Source organism: Drosophila nasuta, chromosome 2R, assembly GCF_023558535.2.
Source record: "Drosophila nasuta strain 15112-1781.00 chromosome 2R, ASM2355853v1, whole genome shotgun sequence".
Lineage (NCBI taxonomy): Eukaryota > Metazoa > Arthropoda > Insecta > Diptera > Drosophilidae > Drosophila > Drosophila nasuta.
In genome coordinates, this window is record NC_083456.1 from 22587973 (window position 1) to 22611278 (window position 23306).

At 37.4% G+C, this 23306-nt stretch overlaps 1 protein-coding gene across 1 annotated transcript in view; it reads left to right on the plus strand.

The window, feature by feature from the left end:
- The window catches only part of LOC132784140 (homeotic protein proboscipedia), a 38488-nt gene that overhangs the window by 2799 nt on the left and 12383 nt on the right, over positions 1-23306 (plus strand). The window contains exon 3 of the mRNA XM_060789556.1: positions 13007-13021. Coding sequence (XP_060645539.1) covers positions 13007-13021 — 15 coding nt within the window. The remainder of the gene's footprint in view (positions 1-13006; positions 13022-23306) is intronic.

The window sequence follows — 23306 nt, forward strand, 5'->3', positions numbered from 1 at the left end:
GTTTTGTTTCTCTTACTTTTTTATGTTCTTCGTTTTTTACCCCAATGTGTCGATTTCATTTGTGCAGCGCAAAAGCCAGCCTGGACTCGGACTCAGAGTCGGAGTCGGGTTTGTGGCAACAACATTTTAAAATAAATGAGGTATCAAGGTTGTCTGGCTATACGTTTTCCTGTCCAGGTACGAGGTACAAGCGGTCCATTGCAGTCTGTCCAGGGCCACGCATATGTTGCCGTTGTCTACTCCTCCCTTCCTCCCTCTCTCTTTGTGTAGCTCTCTCGGTCCTCTAAGCGATTGCAACCTGTTATTTAGGTTCATTTGTCAAAATATTTTTCCTGTCCCCTGCTTCGATAAAAGGGGCAGGAAAACAGCCCAAAGCTGAGAACGGGAATGGAAATGGGAATGAGAATGGGTGCACAACCGGCTGCAAGTTGCAACTTGCAGTTGCAGTTGCATTGCTGCTGTTGCAGTTGCTGCAATATCCCCAGGAAATTTACACCATATTCGCTGGTTTATGTACTGCATTTTAAGCAGCATTTTATCAACATTTGCCATTCCATTTCCATTCACTTGCACAAAATTTCAATTAATCACAACTGGACACAAGTGGAGCATTCCCCCAAAATGGTGAGCAACAGTCATGCGGCTCTCTTTGGCCTCTGACAATTGCTGCAACGTACAACGGTTCATCGCATTAAATTTGACAAGCAAATCATTTTGATATATGTCGAAATATGTTTAAAACACGTATTAAATTATTGAATTGTTTGTACTACAGCTTTGCTCAGTTATATTCTTAAAAATTAAAACAATGAAAGGAAAACATAAAAAGCTATGAAAAAACCAATGTTTTCTTGAAATATTGTCAATAGCGTAAAATATTTAAGAAAGCGAACAGAATTTTTGGTAGGATTGAGCTGTTAGAACATAAAATATGTGTAATGTAACTTTATATTTTTGCACTAACTTTAAATATCATTAAAATGTAATCTCTTATTACATTTAATGTTTGTATACGGTATTTTAAAGAGTATTGCATCCCAAATGAATTTGTTTCTTTTGACATTTGAATATGCATATTAAAAAAACTAAAATTTTCTCAGAGTTCATTCGCCAAACTACATTCTTAATTGGAAAAGAAGTTTCATTCATAAGTTCCTAAATATAGTATGCTAATTTCCAAACACTTTCAAACTGCTTAAAGCTGTGATAATAAGTTTCCTGGAATATCTCTTCCGTACTTCCCACTCATTTGTCTCTGCATTCTAACACTTGACCACTGGACTTAAACTAAATACAATGCCAATTAATTGCGACCACACCATCATCATGTTGACAAATGGCAGCCACTAATCCAACAAATGTTCCAAGTGTAACCTGAAATCCAAACACGTGGCCTTTGTCGCATTTAGCAGGGAAGCAAACAAATACTCGATTGGGAAATTCCCCTGCGAGATGTTGCAACTTCTTCTGTGGACAGTTTGGGGGCGTGCTTCAGATTTCTCTCTCTTTCTTGCTCTGTCTTTTCCCCAGTTCGTTGTCCGTTGTCCGTATCCAAGTGAAAGTGAGCCAATAAATAGCGTGAAGCATTCCGTACAGAATCTGTTGAAGGGTCAATACATCTTTTCTCTGGCTCTCACACACACACACACACATTCGACTGGGACTGTGGGACTTCATGCTGTGCGATATGGATTACAAATGATGTTGTAAATGTCTGGCAACTGGAACCGGAGACGAACGTTGATATGGTACTCAAATGCTGATGTTGTTGTTGCTGTTCTGGCTGCTGCTGCTTGTGTGTTGGTTTAACAGTTTAATTTGTTAATGTTGTCAAATTAATTCCCTGTCAGGTTGTAACCAAATTGAAGTGTTGTCAGCATCCAACAGAGTCAAAGATCGTTTAGTACAAATTTTGTTTGTTCAAGATTGTTATCGCAACGTTTGAAATGTTTAGCTGATAATTTAATAAGATGCGGAAAAACTTTCATTATTGTTGTACAATATTTATAAAAATTTTCAATTTCATAAACAAAATTTTAATAGGGTAAATGCAGCATTATTCATATGAATTTATGCAATAAAATCTTCCACATTCCGGTGAACATTTAAAGCAATAATTTTAGCACAATTCAAAACCCACGAAATTCCTTTAGCCTTTAATCGAGGACCTTAGCTTGTTGCGCTCACCGCAAATTGTTTGTTTCACATCCTGAATTTTAATGCGTTCGCAATTCGAGTATGAGATGAGTGTGGAATGTGTGTGTGTTTTGGGTTGCTTTGTATCTCGTTGGGTTCGCTGTTAGAAAGAAGAACGAGTCTACTCATGTGCACATTGAAATACAAATTGTTTTGTCAATTTGCGGCTGCTTTTCGCGCGCGCTCATCCACTCACATAATTGAAACAATAAAATTTCAACTTGAATAAAGTGTTAATTAGGCGTAAAGCTTCCACATTCTGTAATGAACTCCCAAGACAAAGTTATATTACGAACCGTTTATGGCACAGCAAGATGCGGCAAGATTTTGCCAAAGTATCTGTGGGAGATATGGCAAAAGTATCTCAGCCTGTTATGCAAAGCACTCGCTTCGGCTTTTAATCCCTGTGCGGCCATCAGTTAGTGAAACCAATAAAAAAAAAGAAGCAGAACGCGTCTATTGAAATGCAATCGAAATTCGTATCCACTGCTGCGCCATCTGTATAATCCACCCACCGACCATATGTTGCGCCAGTTCATCCAGTATCCCTGTCCTCTTCTGTACTCCTCATCCCTTGCCCCTTGTCCTTGTCTGTTGCTGATTGTGGTTCGAGGGCGTCGCTGGATAAAAAATGCGTAGCGCACGACTCAAAACTTACCCCCTGCGGATTATGATTATAACAAACCATTTATCATAATATTTATGTTGATGTGTTGTACTTTTTCTCAATGAAGGTCCCAGTTTCTCTCCCCCTCGGTTGCTGTCTCTGTCTCGATTTCAGTTTCGGTTTCTTGGTGTCTCGGTATCGGCTTTCGTATCCGTGCTTGTGCCTTTTATTAATTTTATTTATGATGAGTCATTTGCACATTTATAATTTTAACCTTTACAGTTGAATTCATTCAAAACAAACCTCGGCCAAGTGCGAAATATATTCAATGGAGTCGTTTGCCACAGATCATCCATGGATAATAATAATACTCGTGCCATCAAGACATGTAAATACATATGTATTCTCTACTGATAAGGCTGAAATTCAAACAGATTTGTGGCTTGTATTACGGATATTGTTGAATAAGGGGGTGAAGTGTGAGAAGAATGAACATTTTTATGACTTTATCGACAAGGAAGTGATTTGATTTGCCACACAAGTGATGATCTATGGATATGAGAAGTTCATGGGAACTATTTTAAATAGGAATATATATTTATTGAGTTGCCATTGCAAATATTGATTTATTATTATAGTATTATTATATTATTATTTCGAGAATAACACAAAAACAATACAAATAGAACACCAATAAAATCAGCCAGCTATCAAGTATACGACCCGTAAAGCGACATTTTAAACCCACTTAAATTAAACGCAAAGCTAAACTTGAGAATGGACAAAGACATTAAATTAATTGACGGCCATCAAATAATTTTGGAGCACAAATTATGCGTCAAACCGCAAAAGGTGCTCAAAGCACATTTCCATTACATTAAAGTCCAGGCTAAGGCTCTCAGTTGGGACTCGGGAATACCCTGGCAGCGATTTGGAGGGAGAACGGTTGGGTTAGGCTAGCTGACTGGCTGGCTAGTGAAAAGGTCGCGCAATTAATTGTTACGACTTTATTATGGAGATAAGTGCACCGAGATACGAAGGTGTCTTGAGGCGTCTTGAAGGCAAACAAAGGGTTCTAATTGGCAGGCCGCAGGATATGGCCAAGCAGACGTTAACGCCCAAGGCCTTTCCTTATCCCCATTTTGTGCCGCCCTCCTCCCGCAACGTGACTGTGAAAAAAATCTGTTACGATTAGTTAAGCTTGGGGAAAAGTGCGACAGCGGCTGCCAAAAGAAAAAACTCGTATTATTTTTTATTTACTTTTGCTCTCCCTTTAACTGTCCTTCTCCCTCTCCATTTCATTGTGGTTAGCCTTTATCTGCAAACTGATTTGTCATTATTTTAAAGCGCATTTTTCTCTCTGAAAATTATGAAAAATTAATGCATGCTTGAGCTTTCTTAGCCATGGCCAAAAACATTTCGGGCAACTGACGCAATTTTTCTAATAAAAATTAAGTTGTGAGAAATTGCGCGGCAAATGTTAAAACTCAATTGATAATAATGTTTTAAATTGGCAAAGCACAGTGGCATCAAACAAATATTTTGCACATTTTTAATATATTCAATTTTATTGGATTTCTAATGAGATTTTTCTTAAGTTAACTTAATAAAGTCTTGAAATTTGAGTAATTTATTTAAATGTAATAATAGAATTATTTCGCTGGGATTAAGCATCTCCTAAATGGAACCTTTTAATACACACAGCATTCTAATTTCATTACCCGTACATTTATTCTTTCCACTGTGCTTCATTTAGCTCCCCAAGTGAATTAGGGAAAGAAATTTTGACTATAGAATTAAGCTCACGGCCAGTATCGATTTAATTTTATTTCCACTCATTTAGCTAAAAGCCAAAAGAGAGGAGTAAACGGAATGAAAAAAAAATAGGAAGCCAACGAAAAAAAACAAGGCGAAATGAAAATATTTGTCCACGATTAAATTTTAAAAAAGCATTTTATGAAATGACTGCAGTGACGTTGGCCTCGCCTTGGAAAATTTGAATACATTACGAGGTGGAGGCGTCACTGGATTGAGATGGAGATGGTGGTGTTTGCGGTGGCGTTGGCGGTGGCGGTGGCAATGTCGATGGCAGTGGTTGAATCGTCGCCCTCTGCAAATAAACTTCAACTACATGGTTCCCCCTTACTCTCTCTCTCTCTCTCCAATATCATTCCCGTACCCACTCCTTGGCTTGCCATCAAGAAGCCCATTCCCTTTGCTGGCCAGCATGAGGACGAGGACGACGGCATGACAATGACACAAAAGCCGCGCACTTAATCGCCGCGGATCACATTCCGTAAAAAGCGCGAAGATAAAATTTTTTACGCTCTATTCTTGTGTACTTAGTCAAATGGAAGGGACACCCCACGATGTGGTTTTGACCCACGCTGTCCACATTTGAATATATACATGAATCTATGTGTATATATATATCTCTGTCCACTTAAAGTAGAGCTCTCTTTCTCATGCTTGTCGTTGTTGTTGTCGCATCATCGTAAAGAAGAAAATCAAATCCAAAATTATTTTCAATTTGTACGCGATTTATTTTTATGTCTTTTTCTCAGCCGCAAACTTAAGCATTGTTCCTGTTCTCTTTCTCTCTCTCTCTATTTCTGTATTACACTCTCTGAGCCTTAGTTTAATTCAGTTTAAACGATTTGTAAACATTTGAATTGGATTTTCGGTCATAAAAATTGCTTGTTAGCAGCATTGTTGGGCGTTTATCAAAAGGACCCCAAAAGGAACGCCAAGTTCGAGCAAAGTTAATGGCATCTACACCTACACCTACACTAACATTTACAAGTACACCTATTTATTACCGCATATCAGAACGTTAATCGCATTACATACACTCGATTGCATGCGAATCCACTTCACTTACAATTCCACCTCAAATTGTTTGTATATCTCTCCTCTATTTAGTTTACAGTTTTGTGTTCGCTCTAACTAACAACTGTAATAAGTTAATAAATTATCGGGTTTTACATAAAACGCCGCTTAGTTATCAATGAACCAGTGAACAACCATAATTATCAAAGGCGAATTACAACGCTGTTCTACAGTTTACAATATAAGCGGTTTACGCCTCAAGACAAATGACTGCAAAAAATTGTCATAAATTACGTGTATCACGTATAGTTGTTGTTGTTGTTATTCTAGTTGTTTCAGACACCGATTTAAGTTTTACTGAATTCTCAAAGTAACGCTCCGTTGCCTCGCAATGCTTTAGTGGAGACACTCGAAACTAATTAGTTGAATACTCGCACTTCTATCTCCTATCTGTCAAAGCCAGCGAAATCACAGGTGTGAATTTTAAATACTATCAGAACTTTTCAAACATGCAATGTCTGAGCGAGGTTCACACATGTCAGATAACTGAAAATAAAAATATTGCCATATTTCCTACTCCACACAAAAAGGGGAATGCTGTGTTGATTTCTAGGAAGAGTTTAACACAAGTGATAAAAGTTAATTGTAGAAGAGTATTTAATATAATGAATATATTTGTCAATAGAGAAATTAAATATAAAGGCAATTATATAGTTAAAGAAATTCCATGTTTAATTTATAATTTTGTTTAATTTATATTTTATAAATACTTTTCAAAAATATATTTTTTGAGCAAATTTAATTACCAAAGAAATTTTCAGATTACATAATTCAAAGTCACAATATTTGCCCCATTTTTGCTCATTGTATAATATTGAAAAGAACTTGTATATCTTAAACCGTGTATCTGTGTATCTGAATTGCTTTTCTTTAGTTAAAGAACTTCTATAATAGTTTTAAGATTTTATAAAGTTGAATCGTAAGAGTACCAAATAAACTAACTAAGAATTTCAGTTCAGTCAAATCGAAATTCAAAATACTTGCCGCCCTTTTTAAAAATCCTTTTCTTTTACCAAATTAAATTATCAATGAATATAGATCACATAAAATAATTTCAAATACATTTGTATCTTCTTCCCATGGCCTTTTATAGAAATGCAATAATTTATTATCGAATTCATTTTCATTTGCTGTTTAAAGTGTGATAAATGTAGCCAAGCGGCGTTTAAAAGAGCGTGAAAAGTCAACGAGGATAACACAAGGATATGGGCTGAAACACATGCTCCTGCTTGCTGTCAGGACAAAGGTCGTGCTCTTGTGTGCCGTGTGCCCCGTGTGTGTGCATGTGTGTGTGTGTGTGTGTTTGTGTATGAATCTCAGATTTAAATAAAACTAATGTTTGTGTGAAATGGATTTTCTGTTTGTCATCGACTTTCGTTGTGTCTGTGCTTTGGAGGGTGAGTGTTTTTGTATGTATTTGTGTGTGTGGGTTTCCCCTGATTTTATATTCAAGCTGCAAACCACAAAAAGGCTTCAAGGATTTTATATTCAAATGCAACGCACACTCACACTCACACTCACACACACAGATTTAAATTCACATACACAGAGCGCACGTGAATCGCAATCCGAAACTGAGATCCTTAAGGCTGCCGGCAACCCGTCGAGGACGCCTTCCGCCGAGTCATGCCATGCATCATATCGCCTGGCTGCGGAACTTCGTGCAACTCTCTTGTCTGCGAAGGGTTTGGGGGGGGAGAGTTGTAAGAGAGCAAGCGAAGGACGGGCGGGGGGACACGAAGCGTGTGGATGACACGTGATTCCGTTGGTCGTAAATTTTGCGGGGCACGAATTTTTAGTGCTTTGTAGTTTTAATTTGTGGCTTGTTGAAAATGTTAACAGAATTATTTATGCGATGAATGCGATGATAACAAAAAATTATGATAACCGAAAAGTTTCTTCTTTGCGTCAACGGATATTGCCACAAGGTATCCACGTTCCACCTGAGATAAGAATAAGTGTTTAAAAATCAACATTGAAGCAGCACACACACACACACACAAAATATGTATATTCCCCTGGAATTTTTGCAACCACCCAACAAATAACAAGAGCCAAAAGAGCAGGGCAACATTTTTTAATAGACCTTTTGCGGGGCGCAGTACGAAAAATGTCACTCAGCCATTTCATTCATCTCCTTGTCGATTGGGGTGTCATCTCTGCATATGTGTTAGTGTATGTGTGTGTGTGTGAGAGAGTGTCATGGCATCATCCATCATTTTGGACTTGACCTTTTTTCGACTAAGCTTCCGTTTAGCAGGAGAATCTTTAATTTTCTACATTTATCTGCGCCTGGAATGAGGTGCGTACAAAACACAAGCTGTGGCACACACACACGTACATACACACACATGCTGTCGAGATACTTCTTTCATGCATCAAAGATACAGATACGAGTGTCTTGTGAGTTATTTTTGGGGGAACCGTTGACAGCCAAACTTCACGAGGCAGACAGAATGTCAGACAGTAATACCTCTACTTATTTGCTCTACCCTGCAAAAAGTTGATAAGCAGCTTAAGTCAGCTGCAACTTGAAGATGCTGTACAGGGTATGTGGTAGTTCACCCTTCGATAAGATGACTTTTTTACACACACGAAATGTGCAGTGCAATGGCTCATTGTACGAGTCGAGATGGCGATGATTATATGGTTGTTGGTCCACCATGTCGGGGTTTCACTCTGGCAAACGTGTTAAAAATGAATTTGTCATCTGTTAACTGTAAACTGTGTGACATGTTTGCGAAAATCGCCAGACATACAACAGACGTTGCCCGAGAGAGAAAGAGAGAGAGGGAGAGAGAGAAAGCAAAAATCACAGACATCAGCCAATACATCAAATGCTTCAGCCATGGTCCAAGTCTGATTGATTTGCATTCGGGGAAATCTTATTTAAATTGACATTTTTATTTTCGAAGCGTTGCTGAGATTATTGGAATTATTTTTTTTTTGTTACTGCAATAATTATGTCAGTCGAATTTATCGAAGTGATCGATGGCTCAAAGGCAGTGCTAAGCGATTGTCATAGACTAATAGTTTTTTAAGAGATTCGTGATGAAGGTTAATAGTAAAGCTTGAACAATTAAAACTCCTTCAAAGCGCATAATTATTGATCAGCAATTACAGTATGCAATCATAATTATTCAGCATATGTATATAAATGTATTCTAATGCTGTGCCAATCAATTTCCAATACTTAATGATTTACATGTGTGTGTGTTTTGCAGTAATTTTCAATATCTAATTGAAACCTTTGCCCCCAGCCAGCCGATGTGGCGCAAAACAAATGTAATATTGTTTTGCATTTAAGTCATAAATATAAATATATTTGTGGATAATGATGGGCCATTAAATCAAGCGATTCATTGTGCATATATAAATAAATAACTAGCACAACAACAAGTCGAACACTCGAGTGTAATTACAACAATTCGATGGCCGCAGTTATTAATTGATATTCGTACATGGATAACAGATAAAAATGAAATAAGTGGGCCATTTATGAACCAACAAAACACCTCCAATATGCCACACCCCCTCCGTTTCCCTCACTTCTCCCCACGTGCTGTCTGCCAAAACACCTCCATGGTTACATGCTCCCATGCGCTGTGTAATTGGCAGCGTTTAGCTCCAATTTTTGAATGTCAATTGGCAGGCATGGCAAATGGAATTTGTAGGTGTCGCAGCTTGTGATGGGGATAGAGGTGGGTGGAAGATGGGGTTAACTGTGGCAGCTGCCTGACCGTGTGATTGTTATAAACGCATCGTTCAGATCATTGCACAAATTGCTTTCGAATAATTGCGTCGATTTTTTGGTAAATAGCGTGAAATTCATGTGCAATTAAAATAATATTTTTCCACGTGAGTGGCAATAATTTTTGCTATGCTTTTCAGTCACGTAATTATTGGAAAAAATCTACAGCTAACAACTCAATTTCGAGATATCCTTTTTTTGGAAAAAAATGTTTTGTTTCAAGTTGTATTATATTTGTTAGCAAAATAACTTTTTGTAATATTATTATTCTTAATATTATATTTCTTTTGATAACATAAATGAATCTATTATTTAAGTATTCAAAATCTTATTGTAATTTGAAGAAATTAAAAAAAGGGACGAAATATATTTATTTATTTTATTAATGTTATCTGTTAGCTAACAAAATATTATGAAATCCATTAGATAAGGTTGCGTCATTCATTTATTAATGAAATAGGATCGAATAAACTGGCAGAATATTCTTTAATCCATTGAAATATATTTTTGAATGAATAAATTTTAAAATTTTTGATTTCTACTCTTCTCATTACTTTTACGGGGTATCTTTATATTCCCTTTTTTTTTGGAAAAGCGTCCAACAGCTGTTGCAGATTCGCTGATTTGTGCGTGAAATATTAATTTCGATTTTGCTGATTTTTAAATATGACGATAAATGCATAAATTGCAAACTGCGAACTCTGTGAGCTATATTAAAGCTGAGCCTAAGGTTTTTTCAGCTTTTCCTGTTTATTTTCTGGCTGCAAGGACAATGTCTGTCAGCCGCAGCAACAACAACAACAGAGTAGAAGTGACTGCTGTGGTTAATGGCTTTTGAATGCAAATTCAATTTTATCGCACTGTTCACTTTTTAATAAGATTTCTTACCGTCTGCGGCTGTTGCTGAAACTGAAACTGAGACTGAGACTGAGCCCAAAAGCTTGAGAACAGTGGCTGATGGCAAAAGGTGCACTGTGCTGGAAATGAAAATTAGTTGCAAGCGCAGCCCAAAAATAGAAAAAAACACAAAATAGAGAAAATAAAATTCAAATACGCGGCCCAAAGAGACACGCGACTGGCAACTGCGAAAATTGCGGCTTGTGGCGCCACAAGCAACACACACCTCCCCGCCCCGTTTGGCACCACAATCTGTACACAGTGGTGGTGGTTCACACACACACACACACACACACACACATAGACGTCGATATTGCCACAGCACTTTTACCTTTCGTGCTTAGAGGGCACAACCTACAATCCAACAAATTGCGTTTTGTGCAAGAGTGGGTGGGAAAACTGTCAGAATGAATGAGTAGACTGGTCACACCTACTGTCAGTCAGCTGCGGGGCAACAACAACACTAACAACAACAACAACAACAATAGCCACAGCAATAGCAACAGCAACGGCAACAACGGTATCATTTTGAACTGACCAAGGCGTTGCCATTGCTCTGCGTCTGCGTTTGCGTTTGGCGCTGGCTTCATCTTCCTCTCCGTCTCTCGCCTCCCGTCTGGAGTGGAACCACTTGGGTGCTGCACCACACCAAGGCAACTTTAAAGTTCACTTACATTTATATTCTTACACATTTGTGGAGAATTCTTTTTTATTTTATTTTTCAATTAAGCAAATGGGTTTCAAAAATGGTTTTGTTAATAATTGAACGGATTCAATTAAGAGAGCATAGATAAATGGATTTATTCAACTGAAAACTTAAAAGAAAATATCAGTCTTGGCTCATTAGAAATCATTCTTAACTATATTTTTTAAATGGATTTATTTAAGTAAATATCTTAGCGAAAAAAATATTGATGTTGGTTTATTAAAGTATAATTCTTAACCATATTTTTTAATGGATTTATTCAACTGAAAAGTAGTAGAAAGTATTTAAGATTAGGAAACATTCTCATTGAATAGATTTACTTAACTGGATACCTAAGAGAAAAAATATCAATGTTGGTTTATTAAGTATAATTCTTAACCATGTTTTTTAATGGATTTTTAAAGTATTTAAGATTGGCTCATTAGAAATCATTCTTAACTATATTTTTTAAACGGATTTACTTAACTGAAAACCTAAGAGAAAATATATCAATGTTGGTTTATTAAGTATAATTCTTAACCATGTTTCTTAATGGATTCTTAAAGTATTTAAGATGGGCTCATTAAGAAGGATTTTTAATTATAATTTAAACGGATGTATTTAAATGGAAAATATTTGATATTGGGTCATTAAGAAGGATTTTTAACTATACTTTAGAAATGAATTTATTTAGCTGATAACTTATAAATCTATCTAATTTTAACTTAGCTTGTTAAGTATGATTTTTTATTATATTTAACTAACTTAACTTAGCTCATTGAGAATCTTGCTTACAACATTTCTTAATGAAAAATATAATGCAAGTATAAGAATTTTTCATTACTGAAACTTTTTAAAAATATATTATATTTATTTAACTGTAAACTAAAGAAAAACAAATTCTTTGTTGACTAGTTAAGATTGTTTCTTTTCTCAATTATTTTTATGTTTTCTTTAACTACTTTGCAAAACTTCTTCATATTTATAGCAATAACTTAACCCCTTGCATATTTGAAGCGCTCTATAAATTTGCCAGTCATATTCCTGAGCGTCAAAGCAGCTGCCATAATACAAAGGCAGAAATATTCTCACATTTAATTATTATCTATCTGAAATAATTGCTAATCACGCAGCCATCTCTGTACAAGCATATCAATATCTATTCGCTTCGTTGTATTTATTTGACTGTGCACAAAACTTGGCTTCACTCCCATCAGCAAAAATTAACTGCCAGCCCAGACGCTATTATTTCCAACCGCATGATTTTATTTTCTCCACTTGGCTCTTCAGATTACTCCTTTGATATTTCGGTTGGGCGCTTCTCTCCGTTGTTTTTTGTGCAAATAATGTACTGCCAGACAAGGCAGCTTCCTTGGGACTTTCTTAAAGTAGAGTAGCTTGAGTCTTTATGCCACATTTTTTGTGCTTTGCTATCGAACGACGGACAGCAAACTTCTCAATTACTTGGCTTGGAAGTTGTTTAATATGTTGCTGTTGTCTCCGGAAGCGGTTCAGTGCCATTTTCTTCTTGACCGCTCGTTACGTGCTGCATGTGTGTTCCCTTCATCAACTTTGGACTCGAACACGGACTCTGTCTTTAGCTGGAAGTTATAGTTGGGTCAAAGTCTGGTCACATGCAGCATCAGCATCAGCTTCAGCTTCAACAGAGGCAACAACTTGAAACTTCCGCTAGCAACTACGAACTTTGGGGTTAATTATTTTCCACTTTTGAGCTCAATTCCATAATACTGCGAGTAACTTGTTGGTAGTGGAGCTTCAAACTTATTGAAAGTCTACGCAAACTTTCTTATAAGCTGGTCAATTTTACGTACTTCCTAAGAAAAGTTGATGGACAAATAATCTGCTTGATAGAGTATTCATTTTAATAAGTTTAATACATTTTAAATATAAGATAAACATTTTTAAATACAACATTGAAGTTGAACCATTTAATTAATGAAGTCTTTTTCTTATTTTTCAGGTGATAACTCCATAAGTAAGTACAGATTGCTACCATTCATTTGCTCGACATTGAAAACCACAACATATTTAATTGGCAACATAAGTACAACAAATTGCATTCGTTTGAGATGAAATACGAAAAACTCTCAATGGGTTGGGAATAGACACAATTAGATTTTTGCTAAAAATGAAATGACTGAAACCGCAAGATGATTAAATGTTATTATTCGAGCCGAAAAGTGTGCGAAGGTTATGTAAAGAGCCGCAAATGAAACAACGGCTGCCAATTTAAGCCATTTCGTTTTTTGTCTTTCTTTCCCTTGGCCATTTCTCAGCCTCTCGTTTTTCGGTTTCATTTTTTTTCTTAGCTTCTTTTTGAATGAGCCAAAACAAGCTGCAAAGTAAAGATAAAGGCTTTGGGAAGTAAAAATAATTCCAGCATAATTATATGAATATCTTTGGGTACTACAGGGAACTCCTTTCTCTTTGTAGCGTTACTTAGAAATACTTTAGCTAATTCGTAGTATAGTATAGTTTATTTCGGATTCATATTCATATCAAAATTGGCTGCCATTTTGAAACGAAACTCGTCTAGACGGCGACCTCTCCCTGAAGTCAGGCAGAAATAAAAAAAGGAACGAAAAAAACAGAAAAAAGTGAACCAATCAACCGTCAACCATTTTCGACCAATTCGACGGAAACGACGCTTTTTCATGTTCGTGACCAAAGTTTAAGAGTGCTCGGGGCCTGCATAAAAACAAATTTTACCTGAATTAAATTGAGTAACAAAAAAACACGAAAACTTTGCTTCATGTATCTTGCACACACACACACACAAAAGAATCACGCACACTCACAGTAGTACTTAAATGTATGTAGGACTATGCTATATAGTATAGTATTTTTTGGTATAGACAGTTTTGCGTTACTCGATTTATTTTTCTTGTCATTGTTGTACTTTGTTATACTCTACGATGAGTAATGTTAAAATATTTCTGGCTCAAATATAATGTTTGAAATGCTTAATGAATTATTAAAGTTTATACAAAGTTTAGGAGAGAGATAAAGAAAAACATTCTTTAAATTTATATATTCGAACTTTTTACTTTGTGAGAAATGTCTTTTGGGACAATTATATTAAAATGGGTATTTAAACACATTTTATTTAATTTTATTTTTATAAATTGAATTAAATTTGTACTTTTATATTAAATGGTAGATTATTAAAAGTGTTTATAAGCCATATAAAGAGCATTGCAAGCTCTACCTTTTGAAAGGAAATTCATTTCTTTCTCAATTCTCTTGACGTGTTGTTTCTGTTTCAGTTTTGTGTTTTTTTTTGTTGTTTGCATAGCGTAAAAAAAGGTACAAAGAGAGAACAAAACTCAAAGCGAAACACGCTACCAGTTTCATTTTTTTTTTCTTTCTGTTTCGTTCATACCAAGTTGGCCCCACTTGTAATATCATTTGTCGACAACGACGACGACGATGTCGATGTCGTTGTGTTGTGTTCATGTGTTGGTCACTTTGGTGGTGCCCGGACGCAGTGGTATTGGTAAAACGGTTGCGGAGGAAATAATTACATGATTGAGGCACTCACTCACACACATATGTATTCATAGGCACACACACACACGCACAACAAGAGCGGTCAACTTCTTGGTGGTGGTGGTGGAGCTTGTTGTACTAGTGATGGTGGCAGTCGTTGTCTGATCGAACAGAACACGTTAGCCTGCTCAACTTGCACGCCAGCTCCATCTCCATCTCCAACTCCTTCTCCATCTCCTTCTCCAGCTTTTAGGCCCTATGAGCATTGCATGTCAGCGTCAACTGTGTGTTAGTGAGTGTATGTGTGTGCTTCTCTGTTAGTGTGTGTGTGTTTGCAAACGCCGGCAATGGAATGAATGGCGGCTTTGTACTCGCATACAGAATTCTTGTTGTTTTGTTGTACTCGTTTTTTCTTGTTGTTTGTTGTTGTTGTTGCTCTTTTTCTCTGTTTTCGTTGTTGGTTTTTTCTTCTTCTTTTTTTTCGTTTGTTTGTAATTCATGCCAAAGCCGCAACAATGACGATGACGACGTTGACAACAACAACAACGTCGCCGACGTCGACGGCCCAAAGCAATTATTGTATCGCTTGCACAGTGTAGACGCAGTAGTTGGTTAAACTTGCCCCTTTTTGCCCACTTCACCGAGCAGCCCTTAACCCACATGGCCATGCCTCCTGTCCTACACAAACAACCCGCTTGAGTAGACGTTGCTCTTATTGGCCAAGAGTGTCAGCATAAATGTCGTACTACAGCTGGAGTATTCGTATGTTATATGACACATGCTTCTGTTCTGACTATTTACAGAAAAGTTCAACTGAATTTAAATATGCAATTTTTAGTAGATATAATATAGTACACACTATTTATAGAAATAATTCTGCATTTTATATTAAAGTTACCGGAGTATCTCTCAGTTTTGTACTCTGTTTCATATAAGCTTTATCTCAGAGCGAACCGATTTAAGAAGTAGTTGGAATTTTGAAAAAAAAGATGCATATTAACGCTTTGAAATTGTTATCGATTCATATTGTGTGTTATTTTTTATTGTGAATTAATCCTTTTAATATTCTAATCACATTTTATAACCAGAATTCAACTCTTCATTTATTTGAAACATCAGAAGGACTTTTTTATTTTTTAAATTTAAGTATAGATATTTTTTACTTACATAGGTTGTTTATTATTTTCTCATCTTTTTAAATCATACATTTTGTGTATTTACATTTTTTTGGCAATCAACACTGAAAGCAACTTACCAAAATTAGAGCGGATGTATTATTAGTTTTCATTATATTATATATATCTTTAGCTTCACAAAGTTTTGTCTCTTTAATATCATATTAAAATGAATCAACATTACGCAATTTTTCTTACACTAATATTCATAGCCCATTTTAATGATTGCTGTCATCGTATTTCAAGCAGAATAATATTTAGTGCTAATCCCTTTAAGCACATTTGAGGAATTAAAGCAGATTCTGAGAAATGTGTTTGCTACTGTTCCTTCAGCCACAATTAGTCAGTTCTTAACTGTGGCTAATAGTTCGTAAATAGTTGGCCAATATTTACATTTACTATGTGCGGTCTGCTGTGGCTTGTTATGGGTCGCATTATGAAAATGTTTGTCTTCAAATTGCTCGCCCCGAAGATGTAACATTGTCTATTGACGTGTCGTCCATGTTGCCCGCTGTGCAGAGACACTTGGCTGGCCGAGTCGATGTCTCTCTGACTGTCTCTCTGACTGTCTGTCTGTCTGACTGACTGTTGAGGCAGACTCAGTCTGAGGGCTTTTTTTCGAAAACGTTTTCATTACAATGAAAATGGTGCGTAGCCGCCGTCGTAGCTGCTGCTGCTGCTGCTGCCGATCGGACAAATGTGTCAGAGCTGAAACGTCATGATTAATGATGGTGGCAAGCATGTGGGCCCGAAGGCCAAGCCGACGCCGACGCCGCCGCAGCCAGAGACAGAGACTGAGACAGAGAGTTGAAGTCGGAGTCGGAGTCAGGGAGTACGGAGCACGCCCTGGCAATGGCACTGGCTGCATTTAGAGGCCGAGTCTAGGGCTGAGACTGAAACAGCCTGGGGGTAGGGCAGACCCGGCCTGGCAACTGGGCCATGGGAAGGGACACAAGAATGGCACTGGGAACGTACTTGGGAATGGGTCTACTACAACTTGCCACTGGCCACATCAAGGTAAATTAGACAAGCACACACACAAAATACACACAAAAAAAAAAACAACACAAAATGTAAACACAAAACTGAAACACTTGGCGGAGCATTAGGCGAAATTAGAAATTAATCCTTGGCACCACTCGGTGGATTGTTGTGCCTTGGCCATGGCAACGAGACTCTTGCTCAAATAGCAACAACATGGCGCAAATGTTGACGGCCCAAAAAGAGGGTGAAGTGGTCAAAAAGAATTGGGAGTGGTTAGCCAGCCAATGAACATATGTTGATTAAAGTATCTCCCACAAAAGTATGGGAAATCAGTCTGTATTTAAATATGCCACAAATGCGTGTGAATCTTGGTTTTCAATTAGCCAATCGAATCTCAATGATACAAATATTGTTGGGTATACAATTTCCTAATATTATTAATTTGATTGACCTTTGTTGGCTCTATTCAATATATTTAATTAGGGGAGAGGTAATACCTATTCCAGCATATGTCGAAGTACATTTTGTAGGTACAATTTAGTGTTGTGTTTCTTTTAATACGATTGTTATTATTTTATTCTAATAACTAATGCAGTTCCTTATTGCAATAAGATGAACATTCATGCTAGTTCTTTTAACACAATTTAATGACTCATATTAAATTAAGAATTTGGATTAAGCACATTTTTTATAATCAGGAAAACATCCTAACTATAGCAATTTAAAGTCAAATTCTTTGATCTCATTTAATTAAGGGGAATACAATGCCTATTTGAACATATGTTAAAGTATATTTTTCTGACGCAAATTTAATCGGTTTGATTTTATTTAAATATCCAAATAAATCATCAAGAAATATTGATAATTTAAAGAGTTGCATTATAAGTTACACGACATTATAAGTCACCATTAAGAGTCAGAACAATCTCTCATTATTTGCAAAATCAAATCAATATTTTAAATCAAGCCTTTTTTAATGACAGAAAATGCAATACCTTTCAATATATTCTGCTGGAATACTTTTCTCCGCAGCAAATAAGTTTTGTATATTTTTTAAACATTAATAATTATTGAGTTTCTAAAGAGTAACATTATGTTATATATTTCAATTGAATATACTTTAAAGACTCCGTAACATGTTCCATCAACAGCAATATCGAATCAATTTAAAGTCAAGTTTAAGCGTGTTGTTGATATTAAACTTCCACCTGCCGAGTGTAGTTCCCTTCAATTATGCACGCAATTTAACATAGATCATTTATTTATCTAACTCCGATTGTTAAGCAAATTTCCAGGCAGCTGTAACATTTCTGTCTGTCAATTTCATCAATGCCATTGATGCGGCAAGTAAAACAGAAAAAAAAAGGAAATTGTTTTGGGCTGTGGATGTGGATGCAACAGCAGCAGCAAGAGCAGCAGAAAGATGCGCATTGCCTTAATTGAAACCGTTTAAATTGCAATTAATCACAACGAGTCGAGCCCTGAGTCGAGCTGCACAGTTGTTGCCGAGTGGCGCAACGAATTCCCACGATGATGGTGTGGGCGAGGAGCAAAGGCAAAGGGGGATGAGAGGTGCCACAAACTGACTTTGAATACTGTAGCTGAAGTTGAAGCTGCTTTTGCATTAAACTGCACAAGGAAGAAGAATGGAAGGGAGTTGGTATTACTGTCACCACAGTGACTAATTTTATCCTTTGGCTGCTTTTGTTTTAATTCCGAACAAATGAAGCAGATTCTGGCTGCCACACGGTAACTGTTTAATCGCTTTCGACATGCGGATTTAAGTTTTTTGTGCGCCCTGAAAAGGTAGGCAAACGGGAGGTGAGCGGAATGGGAGCTGTGATAAGTGAAAATATGGAGAACGACCCAACCCTCGCATAGCGGATATTGCAAACAACCCACGGTACAGCCTCAGTCAGAGCCACCCGATAACACACCATCGAAAAATGTAAAACCCAAACCCAGGAATCGCTCCACCGGACGCACGCACAGGATGCGAACTGCGGATGCGGGCCAAGGGATGGGACTTGCTCTGGATCCGGGATAGAGACAGAGACAGGGACAGGGATTCAGAGACTGAGCTGAGCCTATGCCCATGGCCTTCTTTTCTTGCGCTTCTCGTCGCCGTGCACTTGGCTTTTTTTTAAGTGGAAATAAATTAAAAATGGGAGGCATCTCTCTCTCTATCCTTCGTGGTAACTGGAAGCCAGTGGAGGGCGTCTACAACACGCGTCGCAGGCAACGACAACGTTGGCTTTACCAGCGTTAGCTGTAGGTACAACTTTTGGATAAAACAGTTGAACTTCAAAATGTGAATTTGATTAGGATATTTGCATAAAATTCTGTTTCTGCGCCAACCACTCGCTCTTACCACGCCACAGCCATGGAATAATACGGCCATAAAATACGGCACAAGCGGAGTCGGAACGTATGTTTTGTTGCCGGAAGCGGAAGTATATAAGTCAACCTAGATTTGGTACTGCTGCTTGCCTTGATACAAGGACAAATGGCCTTTCAGCCAGTATTTTATGTGCAAAGTTGTCGAAAGCAAGCACTTTAAGAATTTCAAGTGGCATCAACTTGCTTGGAAAACTAGGCGAAACTAGGGAAAGTGATGTTACAAACATTTTAAGTAGACTTTAATAAGAATCATCTATATTCTTAAATTATAAATGTTGAAAATAGTATCTGCATTTATTTCCAACAAATTGTTCTAAAATGTTCCAAAATTTGGAGTAGTCAAATCATTCTAATGTTTAAATGCTGTATTGATACTTTTTATAAAATCTAGAACTACATGTTTCGAAAGATATTATTTGTACTTCTTTCTATCTTGGGATTTTCTATATAATTTTCTATGCTCGAAATATTTATTTGGCATTGGTTGACATCACTTTTTTACAACTTTCTACATCTCTTGCAAATATTATTTGGATTCATTTCAATCACAAGTTTTCACATTTGTGCAATACACTGAATATTTATTTGACATTTTTCAAAGCTGCAAGTATAGCTGTCAATCAGAATTAAGTCAGTGTTTTATGCAAATAACTTTTAAAATACATTCTCAAGTATAAAGATTTGTAGCTGTCAGATATTTGTTACGATTTTGCAAAAGGTCGTCAAACCTGAGCTCTAATAGTTTGAACATCAATACCGTAAATTGACTTATTTTCCCCAGACACAAACAGCATAAATGATATATGGGCCGTACACGAAATGTGCAGCTCCAAATGGAGCTTAAACTATGAGACATTTAGCATATGTCGCCACCTGTGTGTAATGTACGATACACATGCACTTGACATGGCTGCCCAAGGAGCAAAATCTGAAACCAAATCCAAAACCCAAACCCAAAACATCGTGAGTGGGTGACAGTTAAGGGACAGGGGAATATGGAAGATGGAGGGAAAATGGGAAATGGGAGCTCGGGAAAATGCAAAACTTTTTGCAAAAGGAGCGTCGCGTCGTGTCGTGTCGCTTGCAGGGAGTTGCTTAGGCAAATCGTATGTGAAACATTTGGCAGGCAGCGATTTATTTAATGTCTTCGAGGGAGTCAGGGCTAAAGCTGCATGTTCGAGTGATTTAGATGATTTATGTCTCAAGACGTACACTGCAGGGTTAATATTGGCCACATCACAACACAGCATAGAACAGCAACCACCAACTACCGCAACATGTTTCGGGGACAAATTTACGCACTGAATACATGAGATGAGTGTGCATGAATATGCATATGAATACTATTCGCTATTCGCTACTCGCCTGTTGCCATAACTCAAATTTAAAGGCGGCGCCTGTGGCAAATTGGAGGCTCCATCCGTACCGTCCATCTTCAGCTGCGCAGCTGCGCTTTTTACGCATGCGACTCGGGCGAAATTCAATTATCAGAGTCCCGAGTGCGTAGCTTTAGCTGCATGCAACAACACGCATACGCCATGTTGCCATGTTTGGCGGGGTCGCAATTAAAGCAGCCGCAACGCAACTCGCTAATTAATTTGCATTTGCGCGAACGAGCCAAAGAGACAGTGAGTGTCTGGCAGTAAAACTTGTTGATTACCAAACACACAGCGAGTACAGTGAAGCAACGCTTTAAGAGAAATGCATTGCTTTTCAATTATTTAATGCATTCAGCTGCAATTTTTATTCTTCTTTAACTGCATTTGAATTAACAGTGCATTCTAATGAGGTTCAACTGTAGTCATGCAGCTAGCAATATGGAGCTTTGGCTTGTCAATTAGCCAATTTGTGTACACTCCAGCTACAAAGTAAGCGGGCAATTTTATCGACTGTAGATTTATCACATTTTTAAATAGTTTCTGTCCGCGCCTGGGTAGAACCTGTAAATTGAATGGATCGCGCTGATAGCTTTATTGATGGTATATCGCACGGCACAATATGCTCGTCGATTCCAGACGTGTTTTACGACCGCGTCATAAACATGTTCAATATTCAATTGCACTGTGAACGCTGGGGAATGGCAATTTGTTGAGGTGAGTCGAGTATTAAGCCACTATCAAGAGCACACAATTATGCATACAAAATATGCGGATGTCATTTGTGATGTCTGTTGCCATAATGGGCCATATATTATAGGTTTATTATTATATCTTACGTTATCATTATTACACTTATTTGTCAAGAATGATGCAAGACAAGCTTATACTGTTTGCAGTTCGCGATTGAGCTCGAGATTTTGTTAGATTAAATTGATTCTATAGAATGAAAACATATTTGAATAAGTAAAGCTTCTATAAGAATTATTATTAGATTAACACAATCGCAATATAAGAAAAGAAACTTTTAAATGGCATCACTGAATTGAAAATCACACATTTTGCAAAAATATTTAAAGATATTATGGGAATTTAAATGCATTTTACTGAAAGCATTAACATCTGTTTATACCCGCTACCCATAAGGTAGTAGGGTATTATAACTTTGTGCCGACAGGAAATGTATGTAACAGGTAGAAGAAGGCATCTCCCACTGACAACAGCCGAGACGATCTAGCCATGTCCGTCTGTCCGTCTGTGTGTCTGTCCGTCTGTCCGTATGAACACCTAGATCTCAGAGACTATAAGAGATAGAGCTAAAATTTTTATTTGATAACATTTGTTATGTTTGCACGCAGATCAAGTAGTATTTTTGCAGTATATTTAGTATATTTTGAGAATAATACTGCAAAATATATTGCTTTTATTCAAAATGGGTAGCGGGCATCTCACAGCCGAGTATACTCGACTGTAGCTTTCTTACTTGTTTTTAGATGGTGTTCGATGAAATTTATTCTGTAGTGTGAATAATTTTTGCTGGTATTTCAATTAGTAATTGCATTATATGAAATTTCAATAAAACTTTCAAATCTAAAAAAGGATTGAAGATTACGTATTTCGTAAATATATTTAAGTATTTTATCTATTGTAAAATAGGAGTTGATCTTCATTTAAGAAAATAAAAGAAACGATTGAAGACCATGCGTTTTGTTTAGATAATAAGAAATCTCATTAAATAGATTCCTTTTTATTTAAAGCTCATCTAAGCAGAACTAAAACTTCAACTTTTTTGCACATAATTATTATTACATTTATTTCCATTCCAATTCATAATTTGGCTTCCGTTTGAAAGCCTGGCAATGCATGTAATTTAGTTTACATTTCACTTTTTTCCATGTATATTCGATATTGTTGTTGCGAGTGTTTTTCATCTAATTAGAAGTTGTGTGCTGAATTCTTCGGCCATTCTCAAGTCTGCAAGGGGGCAGTGGCCACTGTTGACGTCGTCGTCGTCGTCGTCGTCTGCAGACTTTTCGCGTTTTCCTTTGGCGCAACGGAAGTGACTTTTGTTTTTTCTCTTTTTCCTCATACAACATGAATATTATGCCGCCGGTGTTGTTGTTGCTGTTGTTGTTGTTGGGCGTTCGTGTTTAAAATAAGCAAAACTTACGGGCGATAAAAATGCCGCTTCAAGTAAAGTAGAAGCAACAACAACAACAACAGCAGCAGCAGCAAACTGATGGCGTATAAGAAATGACGAAACAGAGAACAGGGAAAAATTGCAGAATGTAAGTAGAAGCAGAAAGAGGAGGCAAACAAAAAAAAGCAGCTTGAGCATGGCGTGTAAACGGTTTTTTCTCGCATTTCTCTGTCTTTCTCCCCGTGTCGCTGTCTCTCTTCAGCTGGACAGTTGGACGGCCGGCGTCGCTGACTGGGTGGCCATGCACTGCCTCCCCTCCGCTCTCCCCCCTCTTCTGACCCTCTCCCTCTCTGACCACCACCAGGTCGAGTGACGTTGCGTCTCTGCTGAGGGCAAGACTCACTTGCGAGACAAATGGAAATGAAGCGTTTATGCTGCTTTATTGCCGCGATAAGGAAAAAATGAGGCATTATTTCGTTGTTTCAAGCAAAGTTTACCCCACAGCCATATCTCCCCCTCCCTTCTTCTTGCTACCCGTCTTACAACCACAATCTTATTTATATGTATTTTCATTTTGCGCTTGGGGCACGGAAACGCCGTGATGCCAACTGGACACAGGTTGAGCTTCATCCGTGGAATGCGGCAATTTCCTTTGCAGTCTCCGGGACTTGGAAATATTTGCACTGGGGCAACTCC